Genomic DNA, 19,902 nt, shown 5'->3' with positions numbered 1-19,902 from the left:
CAGACATGTAGTTGTTCTGTGTTTCTCTGTGGTCCAGACATGTAGTTGTTCTGTGTTTCTCTGTGGTCCAGACATGTAGTTGTTCTGTGTTTCTCTGTGGTCCAGACATGTAGTTGTTCTGTGTTTCTCTGTGGTCCAGACATGTAGTTGTTCTGTGTTTCTCTGTGGTCCAGACATGTAGTTGTTCTGTGTTTCTCTGTGGTCCAGACATGTAGTTGTTCTGTGTTTCTCTGTGGTCCAGACATGTAGTTGTTCTGTGTTTCTCTGTGGTCCAGACATGTAGTTGTTCTGTGTTTCTCTGTGGTCCAGACATGTAGTTGTTCTGTGTTTCTCTGTGGTCCAGACATGTAGTTGTTCTGTGTTTCTCTGTGGTCCAGACATGTAGTTGTTCTGTGTTTCTCTGTGGTCCAGACATGTAGTTGTTCTGTGTTTCTCTGTGGTCCAGACATGTAGTTGTTCTGTGTTTCTCTGTGGTCCAGACATGTAGTTGTCCTGTGTTTCTCTGTGGTCCAGACATGTAGTTGTTCTGTGTTTCTCTGTGGTCCAGACATGTAGTTGTTCTGTGTTTCTCTGTGGTCCAGACATGTAGTTGTTCTGTGTTTCTCTGTGGTCCAGACATGTAGTTGTTCTGTGTTTCTCTGTGGTCCAGACATGTAGTTGTTCTGTGTTTCTCTGTGGTCCAGACATGTAGTTGTTTTGAGGGGTTCCTGCTGTGCTGTTTGTTCTCTGCACAGTGGTCACACCACATTTGTTTATCCATCTTCCCTGCTGTTCTGAAACGGCTTTGACCGAATGAGCTCTCTCTCTCTCTCTCTCTCTCTCTCTCTCTCTCTCTCTCTCTCTCTCTCTCTCTCTCTCTCTCTCTCTGTCTCTCTCTCTCTCTCTCTCTCTCTCTCCCTCTCTCTCTCTCTCTCTCTCTCTCTCTCTCTGTCTCTCTCTCTCTCTCTCTCTCTCTCTCTCTCTCTCTCTCTCTCTCTCTCTCTCTCTCTCTCTCTCTCTCTCTCTCTCTCTCTGTCTCTCTCTCTCTCTCTCTCTCTCTGTCTCTCTCTCTCTCTCTCTCTCTCTCTCTCTCTCTCTCTCTCTCTCTCTCTCTCTCTCTCTCTCTCTCTCTCTCTCTCTCTCTCTCTCTCTCTCTCTCTCTCTCTCTCTCTCTCTCTCTCTCTGTCTCTCTCTCTCTCTCTCTCTCTCTCTCTCTCTCTCTCTCTCTCTCTCTCTCTCTCTCTCTCTCTCTCTCTCTCTCTCTCTCTCTCTCTCTCTCTCTCTCTCTCTCTCTCTCTCTCTCTCTCTCTCTCTCTCTCTCACACACACACACACACACACACACACACACACACACACACACACACACAACCTTTCTATCCAGAGACACTTACAGCCATCCACCATCCCCAACACCCTAGCAAAAGCAAAACCTACTTGAAAGTAACAGAGCTCACTGTTGCCCCTAGTGGTCGGTTTACAAGTCATCGCCTGTCGTCCTCGGATACTGACTTGTATCACAAGTGACCTGGCATAAACCATGTGACTCTGAAACCACAAGTTGCGAGTTTGAATCCAGCGATAAAAAGTTTTTTTTTTTAAATATTTTTGTTTTTAAGCCTATCCCGAACCTTAACCCTTGCCTTAACTATTCAGAGTTAATGCCTAACCTTAACCATTCAGATTTAATGACTAACCTTAATTTGGGAAAGGCGTACTGCTAGCGCCCGGCCTAGCCAACATCCGGTGAACTTGCAGAGCGCGAAATTCAAAAATAGAAAATTCGTAATATTAAACATTCATGAAAATACAAGTGTGATACATCGGTATAAAGATGAACTTCTTGTTAATCCAGACGATGTGTCAGATTTCAAAAAGGCTTTACGGCAAAAGCATGACATGCGATTATCTGAGGACAGCGCCCCACGTACAAAAGCATTAAAAACATTTTCCAACCAAGCAGATGTATAACGAAAGTCAGAAATAGCGTTAAATAAATCACTTACCCTTGAAGATCATAATCTGTTTGCAATCCAAAGGGTCTCAGCTACATCACAAATGGTCGCTTTGTTCGATAAAGTCCTTCTTTATATCCCCAAAAAGTCTGTTTTGTTGGTGCGCTTGACTCAGTCATCCAACGGTTTCCCTCGTTCAAAATGCATACAAAATGAATCCCGTAAGTTACCCATACAATTCTTCCAAACAAGTCAAACAACATTCCTAATCAATCCTCAGGTACCCTAATATGATACAATTTAAGACGGAGAATAGTATTGTTGTTACCGGAGATAAATAAGGTAGTGTGCGGCCGGAATGCTCTCTACAAACACTACAGCCAAAATGGGAGCCACTTACAAAAACTACAAATTCTACATTATTTGAACAGTTTTGGAAACGGTAGAGTGTTTTCTATCCAATACTACCAATGATATGCATATCCTAGCTTCTGGGCCTGAGTAACAGTCCGTTTACTTTGGGCACCTCATTCATTCAAACTTCCGAATACTGCCCCCTATCCTGAAGAAGTTAACCATTCAGAGTTAATGCCTGACCTTAACCATTCAGTGTTAATACCTTAACCATTCAGAGTTCATGTCTAACCTTAACCATTCAGAGTTAATGTCTGACCTTAACCATCCAGAGTTAATGTCTGACCTTAACCATTCAGAGTTCATGTCTAACCTTAACCATTCAGAGTTAATGCCTAACCTTAACCATTCAGAGTTAATGCCTGACCTTAACCATTCAGAGTTCATGTCTAACCTTAACCATTCAGAGTTAATGCCTGACCTTAACCATTCAGAGTTAATGTTTGTACGTTTGCAATAACTTTGAGAAACATGGATGATGGTCTAAACAGTGAGACTTTTTGAGCTAGTTTAGTTGTCTGTGTGTCTGTGTGTCTGTGTGTCTTTGTGACTTTGTGTCTTTGTGTCTGTGTGTCTGTGTGTCTGTGTGTGCGTGGTGCACCTCGTTAATGCGATATAACACTCCAGGTTTCTGCTACAGGGGCTAATAGGTTTCTTCTACATGGGGCCCTAGGGGACAATCAACTCAGTGTCTGTATCTGGCTCTCACACACACACACAGGCAGACAGAGCAGGCACGCAGATACAAAGAGCCAAAGCTCAGCTTTCGGGGGAGCCAGAGATATTGACAAGTTGTCATTATGATAGGTGATCTGTTTTACAGGGTCCTCGGGCTTAGATCAGGGGTCTCAAACACACCAGCACATCCAGAAACGGTGGCCTGCAGGACTATGGTGTGTTTGTGTGTGCTTGTGGGTGTTTCCTTTCCGTTTCCGTGGTAGATGTTCCGTGTGTGTATGTTTCTACCCTGTAGTCAAGTTCTGAGTGATGAACTGAGAGAGAGAAATAGAGCGAGAGAGAGAAACAACAGCACGTGACCTTGCATTGTCTTGGCACGCCTTTTGGCATCATGTCTGTCTGTCTCTGTCTATCTGTCTCTGTCTGTCTCTGTCTCTGTCTGCCTGTGTGTCTGCCTGTGTGTCTGTCTGTGTGTCTGTGTGTCTGTGTGTCTGTCTGTGTGTCTGTGTGTCTGTGTGTCTGTCTGTCTGTCTGTCTGTCTGTCTGTCTGTCTGTCTGTCTGTCTGTCTGTCTGTCTGTCTGTCTCTGTCTGTCTGTCTGTCTGTCTGTCTGTCTGTCTGTCTGTCTGTCTGTCTGTCTGGCTGGCTGGCTGGCTGGCTGGCTGGCTGGCTGTCTGGCTCTGTCTGTCTATCTGTCTGTCTGTCTCTGTCTCTGTCTGCCTGTGTGTCTGTCTGTCTGTCTGGCTCTGTCTGTCTATCTGTCTATCTGTCTCTGTCTGTCTGTCTGTCTGTCTCTGTCTCAGTCTGTCTGTCTGTCTGTCTGTCTGTCTGTCTGTCTGTCTGTCTGTCTGTCTGTCTGTCTGTCTGTCTGTCTGTCTGTCTGTCTGTCTGTCTGTCTGTCTCTGTCTTTCTGTCTCTGTCTGTCTGTCTGTCTGTCTGTCTGTCTGTCTGTCTGTCTGTCTGTCTGTCTCTGTCTATCTGTCTGTCTGTCTGGCTCTGTCTGGTCTGTCTGTCTGTCTGGCTCTGTCTGTCTATCTGTCTCTGTCTGTCTCTCTCTCTGTCTCTCTCTGTCTCTCTCTCCCGACACCCCTGAAGTGCGTGTTTAATCCCTAAGCTCTCATCGTTAGAAGCATCATGCAAGCCTGCCTGTCTGCGTCGCAATCTCACACCTACTGCAGAACTGACAAACACACACAGAGACACACACATGCCTGGCGGGGGCACTATGCTTGCGGCTTCAGGTCCTCTCTCTCTTCTTTGCCTCTAATGTAGCACTGAGGCAGACATGCAATGGCCGTGACATGTTTAGGTGAGGCACCCCAGTGACTGAATGAATGAAATAAACAAACATTAGAATAGTTCACTGTGGTAAATCAATAATAATTCTTCTTCTGGTATTCTCTGCCTTGCGCATCGCATAAAGATTGAAAAAATGTAAGGTAAAAATCTATACATAATAGTAAATAAGGTTATCCAAACTATAATTATATACCTAGAGCAGTAAAATAAAATATATACATGCATAAATACATACTTAAATACATACATACGTACAAATGTAACGGATGTGAAACGGCTAGCTTAGTTAGCGGTGGTGCGTGCTAAATAGTGTTTCAATCCGCGACGTCACTTGCTCTGAGACCTTGAAGTAGTGGTTCCCCTTGCTCTGCAAGGGCCGCCGCGGCTTTTGTGGAGCGATGGGTAACGATGCTTCGTGGGTGACTGTTGTTGATGTGTGCAGAGGGTCCCTGGTTCGCGCTCGGGTATGGGCGAGGGGACGGTCTAAAGTGAAACTGTTACATTGGTGCCGTGACCCGGATCACTGGTTGCTGGGGAAAAGGAGGAGGTCAAAAGGGGGGTGAGTGTAACGGATGTGAAACGCTAGCGAAGTTAGCGGTGGTGCGCGCTAAATAGTGTTTCAATCGGTGACGTCACTTGCTCTGAGACCTTGAAGTAGTAGTTCCCCTTGCTCTGCAAGGGCCGCGGCTTCGTGTTGTTGATGTGTGCAGAGGGTCCCTGGTCCGGGCGAGGGGACGGTCTAAAGTTAAACTGTTACACATACACACTGTATATACAGTGGGGCAAAAAAAGTATTTAGTCAGCCACCAATTGTGCAAGTTCTCCCACTTAAAAAGATGAGAGAGGCCTGTAATTTTCATCATAGGTACACTTCAACTATGACAGACAAAATGAGGGAAAACATTTCAGAAAATCACATTGTAGGATTTTTAATAAAACCAAAGATAAAACAGTACATCATATAACATTATTACACCACTACATATCTACAATACAAACTGTATAATACCACCATACAACAATATTACATTGTAGGTGCGTGTAGAGTGTGTGTGTATGCATGTGTCTGTACACGTGTGTGTGTCTCTTCACAGTCCCTGTTGTTCCATAAGGTGTATTTTTACCTGTTTTTAAAATCTGATTCTCCTGCTGCATCAGTTACCTGATGTGGAATAGAGTTCCATGTAGTCATGGCTCTATGTAGTACTGTGGAATAGAGTTCCATGTAGTCATGGCTCTATGTAGTACTGTGGAATAGAGTTCCATGTAGTCATGTCTCTATGTAGTACTGTGAATAGAGTTCCATGTAGTCATGGCTCTATGTAGTACTGTGGAATAGAGTTCCATGTAGTCATGTCTCTATGTAGTACTGTGAATAGAGTTCCATGTAGTCATGGCTCTATGTAGTACTGTGGAATAGAGTTCCATGTAGTCATGGCTCTATGTAGTACTGTGGAATAGAGTTCCATGTAGTCATGGCTCTATGTAGTACTGTGGAATAGAGTTCCATGTAGTCATGTCTCTATGTAGTACTGTGAATAGAGTTCCATGTAGTCATGGCTCTATGTAGTACTGTGGAATAGAGTTCCATGTAGTCATGGCTCTATGTAGTACTGTGGAATAGAGTTCCATGTAGTCATGGCTCTATGTAGTACTGTGGAAAATAGTTCCATGTAGTCAAGGCTCTATGTAGTACTGTGGAAAATAGTTCCATGTAGTCAAGGCTCTATGCAGTACTGTGGAATAGAGTTCCATGTAGTCATGGCTCTATGTAGTACTGTGGAATAGAGTTCCATGTAGTCATGGCTCTATGTAGTACTGTGGAATAGAGTTCCATGTAGTCATGGCTCTATGTAGTACTGTGGAATAGAGTTCCATGTAGTCATGGCTCTATGTAGTACTGTGGAATAGAGTTCCATGTAGTCATGTCTCTATGTAGTACTGTGAATAGAGTTCCATGTAGTCATGGCTCTATGTAGTACTGTGGAATAGAGTTCCATGTAGTCATGGCTCTATGTAGTACTGTGGAATAGAGTTCCATGTAGTCATGGCTCTATGTAGTACTGTGGAATAGAGTTCCATGTAGTCATGTCTCTATGTAGTACTGTGAATAGAGTTCCATGTAGTCATGGCTCTATGTAGTACTGTGGAATAGAGTTCCATGTAGTCATGGCTCTATGTAGTACTGTGGAATAGAGTTCCATGTAGTCATGGCTCTATGTAGTACTGTGGAATAGAGTTCCATGTAGTCATGGCTCTATGTAGTACTGTGGAATAGAGTTCCATGTAGTCATGGCTCTATGTAGTACTGTGGAAAATAGTTCCATGTAGTCAAGGCTCTATGCAGTACTGTGCACCTCCCATAGTATGTTCTGGACTCACCTCTGGTGACATGTCTTGTGGGGTATGCATGGGTGTCTGAGTTGTGTGCTAGTAGTTTAAACACACAGCTCGGTATATCCAGCTTGTCAACACTTCTTACAAAAAAACAAGTAGTGATGAAGTAAATCTCTCTGAGGGCAAAAGGTGGGGTGCAACACAACAGTAGGAATGTGTTCTTAATGTTTTGTACACGGTGTCGATCGGGTATTTATTACACTATTTGACCATAGATGAAGAGTGTCCTCTGGTGGTATGTTTTATCAATTTGTTTTCGTCATCTTTCTTCTTTTTTTTTCAACAACCAGAACAGTAGGTGGCAATGTTCATCCTTTCCAAGTACGATAGCCAAGGAGATCCTCCCTGAAGAAAACTACAGCCACAACTTCCGTTCTAAAGACAGCTACTTCCGTGTTTGAGCTGACGCGTCGTTAGCGTTTTTTCAAACCAGTTCTGTTCTTACGTGTCAGTCTTTTTTTTTTTGTTCACCGTAGAGCAAGAGACGGACCGGTCACTTCGGAATAATGGCACCTAAAGGTAGCAGCAAACAGCAATCCGAGGAAGACCTACTCCTCCAGGACTTCAGCCGAAACCTGTCTGCAAAGTCCTCCGCGCTTTTCTACGGAAATGCACTAATTGTGTCCGCAATTCCCATTTGTAAGTAGCAAGGCCGGACTGCTAATTGTATCATAGATGCATTGGATGGATATTCGACTACCGGTAGCAAGACATCTTTTTACCTAACATAACTAACTTACGTGGCATAACGAGACATATATATATATTGAGCAATCGCATTCTTGTAACATTGTATTACTACTGTTAAAACATCCTGGGAGTGGTTAAATTTGTTTGTAGTGTCACACATATATATATATATATATATATATATCTGTTACTGTAACGTTTGTTACCCAGTTAGTATATGCCAGGTGAAGTTGTCTAGTTAGCTAGTTAAAGTTACTCGCTGATATTGATATTGTGGTTGTGTTGGTTATTAGCTACGTTATCCTCGACTTGATTAGCTAACAGGCACGTCATTGTGGGTCACTAACGTTAGCTATTCTGTTCACTGTGGCACTACTATGTAATACTAAGTAGCATAGACAGAGTGTGGACTGTTGTGACCCTCCCTGTCTGTTTTATTTCCTTGTTGTGGTTCAGGGCTGTTCTGGAGGATCTGGCACATGGACCTGGTCCAGTCAGCGGTCCTGTATGGTGTCATGACACTGGTCAGCACCTACCTGGTGGCCTTCGCCTACAAAAACGTCAAGTTCGTCCTCAAACACAAGTAAGTTTATCATACAAACATGAACACTCACTTAAGACTATGGCCTCAGTGTTCTGCAATGCTTGGCAGTATGGTGAGTTCGTCATCGCTCTGTAGTAGGTCGGTACCTCACTTCTAAATGTGTCTTCTCTCTTGACCACAGAGTTGCTCAGAAGCGAGAGGATGCTGTCTCCAAGGAGGTGACGAGGAAACTCTCTGAGGCTGACAATCGCAAGATGTCACGCAAGGAGAAGGATGAGAGGTCAGTCTGCCAGCCAGTCTGTGATTGGACAGATAACATGTCAATCACTCCTGAGTGGGTTACTGAGTTCTCCAGAAGACATTTCTTTCCCCTCAATTTCATGTTGTTGAAGCTGTAGTGGTCTCACCTAAACAGCTATCCTGGGTACCAGCCTGTTTCTGGTCTCTTTAATATAGTCTAGTCCAGCCTGTTTCTGGTCTCTTTTATATAGTCTAGTCCAGCCTGTTTCTGGTCTCTTTAATATAGTCTAGTCCAGCCTGTTTCTGGTCTCTTTAATATAGTCTCGTCCAGCCTGTTTCTGGTCTATTTAATATAGACTAGTCCAGCCTGTTTCTGGTCTCTTTAATATAGTCTCGTCCAGCCTGTTTCTGGTCTCTTTAATATAGCCTGGGTACCAGCCTGTTTCTGGTCTCTTTAATATAGTCTAGTCCAGCCTGTTTCTGGTCTCTTTAATATAGTCTCGTCCAGCCTGTTTCTGGTCTCTTTAATATAGCCTGGGTACCAGCCTGTTTCTGGTCTCTTTAATATAGACTAGTCCAGCCTGTTTCTGGTCTCTTTAATATAGCCTGGGTACCAGCCTGTTTCTGGTCTATTTAATATAGTAATATAATAATAATAATATATGCCATTTAGCAGTCGCTTTTATCCAAAGCGACTTACAGTCATGTGTGCATACATTCTACGTATGGGTGGTCCCGGGATCGAACCCACTACCCTGGCGTTACAAGCACCATGCACTACCAACTGAGCTACAGAAGGACTAGTAGTCTAGTCCAGCCTGTTCCTGGTCTCTTTAATATAGCCTGGGTACCAGCCTGTTTCTGGTCTCTTTAATATAGTCTCGTCCAGCCTGTTTCTGGTCTCTTTAATATAGTCTCGTCCAGCCTGTTTCTGGTCTCTTTAATATAGTCTCGTCCAGCCTGTTTCTGGTCTCTTTAATATAGTCTCGTCCAGCCTGTTTCTGGTCTCTTTAATATAGTCTCGTCCAGCCTGTTTCTGGTCTCTTTAATATAGCCTGGGTACCAGCCTGTTTCTGGTCTCTTTAATATAGACTAGTCCAGCCTGTTTCTGGTCTCTTTAATATAGCCTGGGTACCAGCCTGTTTCTGGTCTATTTAATATAGTAATATAATAATAATAATATATGCCATTTAGCAGTCGCTTTTATCCAAAGCGACTTACAGTCATGTGTGCATACATTCTACGTATGGGTGGTCCCGGGATCGAACCCACTACCCTGGCGTTACAAGCGCCATGCACTACCAACTGAGCTACAGAAGGACTTGTAGTCTAGTCCAGCCTGTTCCTGGTCTCTTTAATATAGCCTGGGTACCAGCCTGTTTCTGGTCTCTTTAATATAGTCTCGTCCAGCCTGTTTCTGGTCTCTTTAATATAGTCTCGTCCAGCCTGTTTCTGGTCTCTTTAATATAGTCTCGTCCAGCCTGTTTCTGGTCTCTTTAATATAGTCTCGTCCAGCCTGTTTCTGGTCTCTTTAATATAGCCTGGGTACCAGCCTGTTTCTGGTCTCTTTAATATAGTCTAGTCCAGCCTGTTTCTGGTCTCTTTTATATAGTCTAGTCCAGCCTGTTTCTGGTCTCTTTAATATAGTCTAGTCCAGCCTGTTTCTGGTCTCTTTAATATAGTCTCGTCCAGCCTGTTTCTGGTCTCTTTAATATAGTCTAGTCCAGCCTGTTTCTGGTCTCTTTAATATAGTCTAGTCCAGCCTGTTTCCGGTCTCTTTAATATAGCCTGGGCGCCAGCCTGTTTCTGGTCTCTTTAATATAGTCTAGTCCAGCCTGTTTCCGGTCTCTTTAATATAGTCTAGTCCAGCCTGTTTCTGGTCTCTTTAATATAGTCTAGTCCAGCCTGTTTCTGGTCTCTTTAATATAGTCTAGTCCAGCCTGTTTCTGGTCTCTTTAATATAGCCTGTGTACCAGCCTGTTTCTGGTCTCTTTAATATAGCCTGGGCACCAGCCTGTTTCTGGTCTCTTTAATATAGCCTGGGCACCAGCCTGTTTCTGGTCTCTTTAATATAGCCTGGGCGCCAGCCTGTTTCTGGCCTCTTTAATATAGCCTGGGCGCCAGCCTGTTTCTGGCCTCTTTAATATAGCCTGGGCACCAGCCTGTTTCTGGTCTCTTTAATATAGCCTGGGCACCAGCCTGTTTCTGGTCTCTTTAATATAGCCTGGGCACCAGCCTGTTTCTGGTCTCTTTAATATAGCCTGGGCACCAGCCTGTTTCTGGTCTCTTTAATATAGCCTGGGCACCAGCCTGTTTCTGGTCTCTTTAATATAGCCTGGGTACCAGCCTGTTTCTGGTCTCTTTAATATAGTCTAGTCCAGCCTGTTTCTGGTCCCTTTAATATAGTCTAGTCCAGCCTGTTTCTGGTCTCTTTAATATAGCCTGGGTACCAGCCTGTTTCTGGTCTCTTTAATATAGTCTCGTCCAGCCTGTTTCTGGTCTCTTTAATATAGTCTAGTCCAGCCTGTTTCTGGTCTCTTTAATATAGTCTAGTCCAGCCTGTTTCCGGTCTCTTTAATATAGCCTGGGTACCAGCCTGTTTCTGGTCTCTTTAATATAGTCTAGTCCAGCCTGTTTCTGGTCTCTTTAATATAGGCTAGTCCAGCCTGTTTCTTGTCTCTTTAATATAGGCTAGTCCAGCCTGTTTCTGGTCTCTTTAATATAGTCTAGTCCAGCCTGTTTCTGGTCTCTTTAATATAGCCTGAGTACCAGCCTGTTTCTGGTCTCTTTAATATAGCCTGGGCACCAGCCTGTTTCTGGTCTCTTTAATATAGCCTGGGCACCAGCCTGTTTCTGGTCTCTTTAATATAGCCTGGGCGCCAGCCTGTTTCTGGCCTCTTTAATATAGCCTGGGCGCCAGCCTGTTTCTGGCCTCTTTAATATAGCCTGGGCACCAGCCTGTTTCTGGTCTCTTTAATATAGCCTGGGCACCAGCCTGTTTCTGGTCTCTTTAATATAGCCTGGGCACCAGCCTGTTTCTGGTCTCTTTAATATAGCCTGGGCACCAGCCTGTTTCTGGTCTCTTTAATATAGCCTGGGCACCAGCCTGTTTCTGGTCTCTTTAATATAGGCTAGTCCAGCCTGTTTCTTGTCTCTTTAATATAGGCTAGTCCAGCCTGTTTCTGGTCTCTTTAATATAGGCTAGTCCAGCCTGTTTCTTGTCTCTTTAATATAGGCTAGTCCAGCCTGTTTCTGGTCTCTTTAATATAGCCTGGGCACCAGCCTGTTTCTGGTCTCTTTAATATAGGCTAGTCCAGCCTGTTTCTTGTCTCTTTAATATAGGCTAGTCCAGCCTGTTTCTGGTCTCTTTAATATAGCCTGGGCACCAGCCTGTTTCTGGTCTCTTTAATATAGCCTGGGCACCAGCCTGTTTCTGGTCTCTTTAATATAGCCTGGGTACCAGCCTGTTTCTGGTATCTTTAATATAGTCTAGTCCAGCCTGTTTCTGGTCTCTTTAATATAGGCTAGTCCAGCCTGTTTCTTGTCTCTTTAATATAGGCTAGTCCAGCCTGTTTCTGGTCTCTTTAATATAGGCTAGTCTAGCCTGTTTCTGGTCTCTTTAATATAGCCTGGGTACCAGCCTGTTTCTGGTCTCTTTAATATAGCCTGGGCACCAGCCTGTTTCTGGTCTCTTTAATATAGCCTGGGCACCAGCCTGTTTCTGGTCTCTTTAATATAGCCTGGGCACCAGCCTGTTTCTGGTCTCTTTAATATAGCCTGGGCACCAGCCTGTTTCTGGTCTCTTTAATATAGCCTGGGCACCAGCCTGTTTCTGGTCTCTTTAATATAGCCTGGGCACCAGCCTGTTTCTGGTCTCTTTAATATAGCCTGGGCACCAGCCTGTTTCTGGTCTCTTTAATATAGCCTGGGCACCAGCCTGTTTCTGGTCTCTTTAATATAGGCTAGTCCAGCCTGTTTCTTGTCTCTTTAATATAGGCTAGTCCAGCCTGTTTCTGGTCTCTTTAATATAGGCTAGTCCAGCCTGTTTCTTGTCTCTTTAATATAGGCTAGTCCAGCCTGTTTCTGGTCTCTTTAATATAGCCTGGGCACCAGCCTGTTTCTGGTCTCTTTAATATAGGCTAGTCCAGCCTGTTTCTTGTCTCTTTAATATAGGCTAGTCCAGCCTGTTTCTGGTCTCTTTAATATAGCCTGGGCACCAGCCTGTTTCTGGTCTCTTTAATATAGCCTGGGCACCAGCCTGTTTCTGGTCTCTTTAATATAGCCTGGGTACCAGCCTGTTTCTGGTATCTTTAATATAGTCTAGTCCAGCCTGTTTCTGGTCTCTTTAATATAGGCTAGTCCAGCCTGTTTCTTGTCTCTTTAATATAGGCTAGTCCAGCCTGTTTCTGGTCTCTTTAATATAGGCTAGTCTAGCCTGTTTCTGGTCTCTTTAATATAGCCTGGGTACCAGCCTGTTTCTGGTCTCTTTAATATAGCCTGGGCACCAGCCTGTTTCTGGTCTCTTTAATATAGCCTGGGCACCAGCCTGTTTCTGGTCTCTTTAATATAGCCTGGGCACCAGCCTGTTTCTGGTCTCTTTAATATAGCCTGGGCACCAGCCTGTTTCTGGTCTCTTTAATATAGCCTGGGCACCAGCCTGTTTCTGGTCTCTTTAATATAGCCTGGGCACCAGCCTGTTTCTGGTCTCTTTAATATAGCCTGGGCACCAGCCTGTTTCTGGTCTCTTTAATATAGCCTGGGCACCAGCCTGTTTCTGGTCTCTTTAATATAGCCTGGGCGCCAGCCTGTTTCTGGCCTCTTTAATATAGCCTGGGCGCCAGCCTGTTTCTGGCCTCTTTAATATAGCCTGGGCACCAGCCTGTTTCTGGTCTCTTTAATATAGCCTGGGCACCAGCCTGTTTCTGGTCTCTTTAATATAGCCTGGGTTCCCGGATTTTTTCTGGTCTCTTTAATATAGCTTGGGTTCCCGGATTTTTTCTGGTCTCTTTAATATAGCTTGGGTTCCCAGATTGTTTCTGTTCTCTTTAATATAGCCTGGGGGGCAGTCTGTTTCTGGCAACTCCTTACCGGCTTTACATGTAAAATCGCTTGACAACAGAGTAGGTAAAAGCACAGGACCAGGCTTGTGAGATCAGATCTGGACCAGGCTACCAAACAGCATCCTTACCCATTTAAACCCTGTTCTCAAGTCCATGCACAAATGGTTGAACTCTTCCTTCCCTATGTTAGGATCCTGTGTAAGGAGGAGGTAACTGACTGATTTGACACAACCTTCTCCTCCCCGTGTTAGGATCTTGTGGAAAAAGAACGAGGTAGCTGACTATGAGGCCACCACCTTCTCTATCTTCTATAACAACACTCTGTTCCTGGTCCTCGTCATCATCGCCTCCTTCTTCCTGCTGAAGAACTTCAACCCCACTGTGTATCCCATTTTAAGCACATTCATCATCAATTTAACTAGACAGGTAAAGTTCAAGTAGGAACTATGGGTGCTTTACTAAAGCTGAAAATAGATTAATGTTCCTTTACTAAATGATTGAGGCTTGACTCACATCCTGGCATTCTCATTGTCCTGTTGTGATGTAGTACTCGTAGAGGAAACTTCTTTGCTTATTCATTGGCTAGGCCACAGACTACAGCCAATCACTAGTTGGTTCAAGTACAGATTTTGTATTGAATCTTCAGGTTGCCACAGCTGTATTCTGTGTACATGTCTGGATTGCTGTTTACCTCTGGCTGAAAAATGTCTGATGAGTGTGTGGGTGGGGTTGAGTGGAGATGCTGAAATCTGTGTGTGTGTGTGTAGGAGATTCTTATTGCTCACCCATATACTATAAGTACGGTATGTAGCTAAACCTGAAGCGTTATTCCCTCGCACCAGTTGCCTTCCATTTCCTCCTAGATATGTTTTTTTCCCTTAACCCATTGTTCCCCAGTAACTACATCCTGTCCATCAGTGCCTCATCTGGCCTCATCGCCCTGCTGTCCACTGGATCCAAGTAAAGGAGGAAAGAAAGAAAGAAATCAACAACTGAGAAGAGGAGGGCTGGGGTGAAGCTATGAGGAGGGTTTGGGTCAGGGTGGGCTGGGGTGAAGCTAGGAGGAGGGTTTGGGTCAGGGTGGGCTGGGGTGAAGCTAGGAGGAGGGTTTGGGTCAGGGAGGGCTGGGGTGAAGCTAGGAGGAGGGTTTGGGTCAGGGAGGGCTGGGGTGAAGCTAGGAGGAGGGTTTGGGTCAGGGAGGGCTGGGGTGAAGCTAGGAGGAGGGTTTGGGTCAGGGTGGGCTGGGGTGAAGCTAGGAGGAGGGTTTGGGTCAGGGAGGGCTGGGGTGAAGCTATGAGGAGGGTTGGGGTCAGGGTGGGCTGGGGGGGGGTGAAGCGAGGAGGGTTTGGGTCAGGGTGGGCTGGGGTGAAGCTAGGAGGAGGGTTTGGGTCAGGGAGGGCTGGGGTGAAGCTAGGAGGGTTTGGGTCAGGGTGGGCTGGGGTGAAGCTAGGAGGAGGGTTTGGGTCAGGGAGGGCTGGGGTGGGGTGAAGCTAGGAGGAGGGTTTGGGTCAGGGTGGGCTGGGGTGAAGCTAGGAGGAGGGCTGGGGTGAAGCTATGAGGAGGGTTTGGGTCAGGGAGGGCTGGGGTGGGGTGAAGCTAGGAGGAGGGTTTGGGTCAGGGAGGGCTGGGGTGAAGCTAGGAGGAGGGAATGGGGTTTGGGTCAAGGGGGGCTGGGGTGAAGCTTGGAAAGTTTTTGTAATGATTGAGAGAAGGAGAATTAAAAATAATAATCATATAATTTCAGCTGTAAGTCTTCATGAAATGCATGATCAAATGTCTGGAGGTCACTCCAGGTCACTCTGTCCTTCACATTTTGTACTAATTAAAGTGGCCAGATCAAGAACCAGTGTGTGTGTGGTTATTGTCAATCAGCAAATAATCAGAAAACTGATTTACATTTCCAGGAATGAAATGCCAATAGATTTCATCATCATTGTGCATTTATTAATGAAGTGTCATATTAATTTTTAGACTGAATGAGAATATAAACACATATTTAGTGTTTTCATGAGCTGAAATAGATGCCAGAAATGTTCCATATAAACAAAACACTTATTTCTCTCAAATGTTGTGGCAAATTTGTTTACCTCTCTGTTGGTGGGCATTTCTCCTTTGCCAAGATAATCCTTCCACCTGAAAGGTGTGGCATATCAAGAAGCTGATTCAACAGCATGATCATTACACAGGTACACCTTGTGCTGTGGGGCAAAAGGCCACTCTAAAATGTGCTGTTTTTTTTCACACAACACAATGTCATGTTTTGAGGGAGTGTGCAATTGGCATGCTGACTGCAGGAATGTTCACCAGAGCTGTTGCCAGAGAATTCATTGTTAATTTCTCTACTATAAACTGCCTCCGTTGTTTTAGAGAATTTGGCAGTACGTCCAACCGGCCTCATAACACAGACCACGTGTGGTGTTGTGTAGGTGAGAGGTTTTCTGAGTGCCAGTGCCCCATGGTGGAGTTATGGACACGCATACGCTACGGACTAAACACAATTGCATTTTATAGATGGCAACTTTAATGCACAAAACATACCTGTGACTAGATCCTGAGGCCCATTGTCATGTCATTTATCCACCACCATCACCTCATGTTTCAGCATGATAATGCACAGCCCCGTGTCGCAAGGATCTGGACACAATTCCTGGAAGCTGAAAATGTCCCAGTTCTTCCATCGCCTGCATACTCGCCAGACAGGTCACCTGTCTGAGCATGTTTGGAATGCTCTGTATCCCAGACAGGTCACCTGTCTGAGCATGTTTGGGATGCTCTGTATCCCAGACAGGTCACCCGTCTGAGCATGTTTGGGATGCTCTGTATCCCAGACAGGTCACCCGTCGAGCATGTTTGGGATGCTCTGTATCCCAGACAGGTCACCCGTCGAGCATGTTTGGGATGCTCTTGTATCCCAGACAGGTCACCCGTCTGAGCATGTTTGGGATGCTCTGTATCCCAGACAGGTCACCCGTCTGAGCATGTTTGGGATGCTCTGTATCCCAGACAGGTCACCCGTCTGAGCATGTTTGGGATGCTCTGTATCCCAGACAGGTCACCCGTCGAGCATGTTTGGGATGCTCTGTATCCCAGACAGGTCACCCGTCGAGCATGTTTGGGATGCTCTTGTATCCCAGACAGGTCACCCGTCTGAGCATGTTTGGGATGCTCTGTATCCCAGACAGGTCACCCGTCTGAGCATGTTTGGGATGCTCTGTATCCCAGACAGGTCACCCGTCTGAGCATGTTTGGGATGCTCTGTATCCCAGACAGGTCACCCGTCTGAGCATGTTTGGGATGCTCTTGTATCAACGTCTACGACAGCGTGTTCCAGTTCCCGCCAATATACAGAAACTCCGCACAGCCATTTAAAAGGTGTGGGACGACATTACACAGCTGCATGAGGCGTGTAAATGGCGGTTACACCCAGATACTGACTAGTTTGCTGATCCAATGCCTTTTATCTGTGACAGATGCATATCTGTATTCCCAGTCATATGAAATCCATAGGTTAGGGACTAATACTTTTTTTATTTTCTTCAATTGACTGATTTCCGTGTATGTACTGTTAACTCGGTCAAATCTGAAATTGTTGCGTGTTGAGTTTATATTATTGTTCTATATATACAGTGCCTTGCGAAAGTATTCGGCCCCCTTGAACTTTGCGACCTTTTGCCACATTTCAGGTTTCAAACATAAAGATATAAAACTGTATTTTTTTGTGAAGAAGCAACAACAAGTGGGACACAATCATGAAGTGGAACGACATTTATTGTATATTTCAAACTTTTTTAACAAATCAAAAACTGAAAAATTGGGCGTGCAAAATTATTCAGCCCCCTTAAGTTAATACTTTGTAGCGCCACCTTTTGCTGCGATTACAGCTGTAAGTCGCTTGGGGTATGTCTCTATCAGTTTTGCACATCGAGAGACTGACATTTTTTCCCATTCCTCCTTGCAAACAGCTTGAGCTCAGTGAGGTTGGATGGAGAGCATTTGTGAACAGCAGTTTTCAGTTCTTTCCACAGATTCTCGATTGGATTCAGGTCTGGACTTTGACTTGGCCATTCTACTTTCGCAAGGCACTGTATATATGCTATTTACAGAGAGGTCAGAGAGGTCACTCTTCTCATGGCAGGATAGGAAATATGTACATTAATGATCAGGATAGACGGATGGACACTGATGTTCATGTAATATAATAATAATAATATATGCCATTTAGCAGACGCTTTTATCCAAAGACTTACAGTCATGTGTGCATACATTCTACGTATGGGTGGTGAATCGAACCCACTACCCTGGCATTACAAGCGCCATGCTCTACCAACTGAGCTACAGAAGGACCACCATGTCAGTAATATAGTTCAGGGTGTCCTAAACTCAGTCCCCATCCACCCACCTACGGGTGCACGTTCTGGTTTTTGCCCGAGCACCACACTGCTAATTCAAATAGCCAACTCCTCGTCAAGCTGTGATGATTTGAATGAACTGTGTTCGGGCAGAAGAACAGAAAATGCACGCAGAGGGAGATCCAGGACCGAGTTTGGGAAACACTGATTTATAGTTGGTAAATCCTCTCTTCTGATAACTTTAGATACTGTAGAAAACAACACTTTTATAACGGTCTGATATCTTTTAATACAGTAGTTTACATTGACAGTCTGGGCTAAATGGACCAGGACCAGAGCTAGACTTGGATCAGCACCAAAGAGCCATGGATGTCTGGTGCTGCTGAGAGAGGAGAAACAGTACAACACTATTTACACAATACTTATAGGTTATTTACACAATACTTATAGGTTCTTTATATAATACTTATAGGTTCTTTATAGAATACTTATAGGTTCTTTATAGAATACTTATAGGTTCTTTATAGAATACTTATAGGTTCTTTATATAATACTTATAGGTTCTTTATAGAATACTTATAGGTTCTTTATAGAATACTTATAGGTTCTTTATAGAATACTTATAGGTTCTTTATAGAATACTTATAGGTTCTTTACAGAATATTTATAGGTTCTTTACACAATACTTATAGGTTCTTTATAGAATACTTATAGGTTCTTTATAGAATACTTATAGGTTCTTTATAGAATACTTATAGGTTCTTTATAGAATAGTTATAGGTTCTTTATAGAATACTTATAGGTTCTTTATATAATACTTATAGGTTCTTTATAGAATACTTCTAGGTTCTTTATAGAATGTTTACAGGTAGCTTTTAGGTTATTTATAGAATACTTAGGTTATTTATAGAATATTTCTAGGTTATTTATAGAATACTTTAGTTTCATCTGCAACAAAGGGGACTTGAGGTCTGTTTTGCTTACGTTACAAGGTTTGCCCCATAAAGTTTAATACTGTATATACACCCCTGAAAGACGAAAAACATTCTAACCCACAGAAGAAACTAATTTTCACGTACTATTATAGAATAGACATAGGCCTTTACATCTTTCTAAATACTTCACCTATCTTACACATTATCTAACAAGCAACACCCACAGGTAACATTGGTCTGGTTGGGAGGTTATGTCACAGAGTGGCTTGTGCTATCCCAGATTCCCGTCAGCAACTAAAGATGCAGGTTCATATTATAGGCAGGAGGAGGAGAGGCAGGATTCTCCTCTATGGATGCAGACAGAGAGTATACAGTACAGTACAGGAGGCCCCCTGCTCACTCAGACTGGCACTATACAGAACAGTAGGCCACTGGGAGAATCTTAATTGCATTTCCTTGCCTCCCCGCGTCTGCATTCCTCTCCTCCTTCTCAAAACGTATTGGATGAGAAAGTCAGAGGTCCCTCCCCTCGAACATTCTCCTCCAATGGGTTTTGAGAAGTTGGTGAGGAGAGAGGATGGAATTGAGATTCTCCCAAGGAAAATGCTAATGAGATTCTCCTGCGCTCTCTCACTAATAATCTATTGAAGATATTGGATAGCAGTTTCTTATACGACCAGATGGGGGCGACAACATGCACATTCTTCCCCTCACAGACAGAACAAAGGCCTGTCGCCTGAAACTCACTGTCCCAGGGTGCTCTGCTTTGCGAGGTCAAACGGTGGTCAAATGCAGAATACTGGCTTGAAGAGAGGAGTTTGTTTACAAAATGCATTGTGAAAGACGTTTCCGGTATATTCTAAGTTTTATCCCCTTTCTGTGTTGTTTTGTACAATGTGCCTTTGAAGAGAAAGTCCAGGCACACCAGAGAGGGGAAGCATGCATCTACATGGTTAATAAACTCAGGAGTCAGAGAATCTACTGATAAGAGTAAGCTGAGCTGAAAGCTGGTCTAGGCAGAGGGTTAGCAGGGTTAGGCTGAACTGAGCTCGGTTTCACTGGGCTAAGAAGGCTGGGGCTGAGCTGAGCAGGCCTGAACTGGGCTGGGATTAGACTGAGCTGAAACCCCATGGAGGCTGAGCCCAGATGGTTGGTGGAACTGGATCCACAGTGGTTGTACAGTAGTGGTTCTGCTTCCTCCTGGGTGTCTAGGAGCGATAGTCCTTCTTACTGTACGGCTTGTTCCCCAGTATGTGATCGATGTCTGACACCACATGAGACGTCATTTTTGGAAGGAACTGTGGAAAATAGCAGAACGTGTGAGGACATGTTTTCCTACGTTTTCAGACACACAATGGTCCTG

General features: G+C 44.3%; 2 protein-coding genes and 1 long non-coding RNA gene across 5 annotated transcripts in view; 2 read left to right on the top strand and 1 right to left on the bottom strand.

Moving 5' to 3' along the window:
* The first annotated feature begins 7,028 nt into the window (after positions 1 to 7,028).
* On the top strand, positions 7,029 to 14,321 carry LOC118380519 (translocon-associated protein subunit gamma). Its single transcript, XM_035767499.2, has 5 exons — positions 7,029 to 7,360; positions 7,868 to 7,994; positions 8,137 to 8,235; positions 13,507 to 13,638; positions 14,153 to 14,321. Exons 1-5 carry the CDS (start codon positions 7,228 to 7,230, stop codon positions 14,217 to 14,219), a joined length of 558 nt encoding a protein of 185 aa, XP_035623392.1. The 5' UTR covers positions 7,029 to 7,227; the 3' UTR covers positions 14,220 to 14,321.
* A 3,346-nt stretch (positions 14,322 to 17,667) lies between these two features.
* LOC127911072 (uncharacterized) lies at positions 17,668 to 18,524 on the top strand. Its single transcript, XR_008077559.1, has 3 exons — positions 17,668 to 18,142; positions 18,187 to 18,252; positions 18,385 to 18,524. It is a non-coding gene; the product is annotated as an uncharacterized LOC127911072 (long non-coding RNA).
* LOC118380520 (voltage-gated potassium channel subunit beta-1-like) overlaps positions 18,251 to 19,902 on the bottom strand; it is a 173,999-nt gene continuing 172,347 nt past the window's right edge. For all 3 annotated transcript variants that reach the window (XM_052477324.1, XM_052477325.1, XM_052477326.1), the window contains one exon: positions 18,251 to 19,837. In XM_052477324.1, coding sequence (XP_052333284.1) covers positions 19,748 to 19,837 — 90 coding nt within the window. In that variant the 3' untranslated portion in view covers positions 18,251 to 19,747. The remainder of the gene's footprint in view (positions 19,838 to 19,902) is intronic.

Source organism: Oncorhynchus keta, chromosome 23 (genome assembly GCF_023373465.1).
Source record: "Oncorhynchus keta strain PuntledgeMale-10-30-2019 chromosome 23, Oket_V2, whole genome shotgun sequence".
NCBI lineage: Eukaryota > Metazoa > Chordata > Actinopteri > Salmoniformes > Salmonidae > Oncorhynchus > Oncorhynchus keta.
This window is presented reverse-complemented; position numbering and strand designations above follow the sequence as displayed.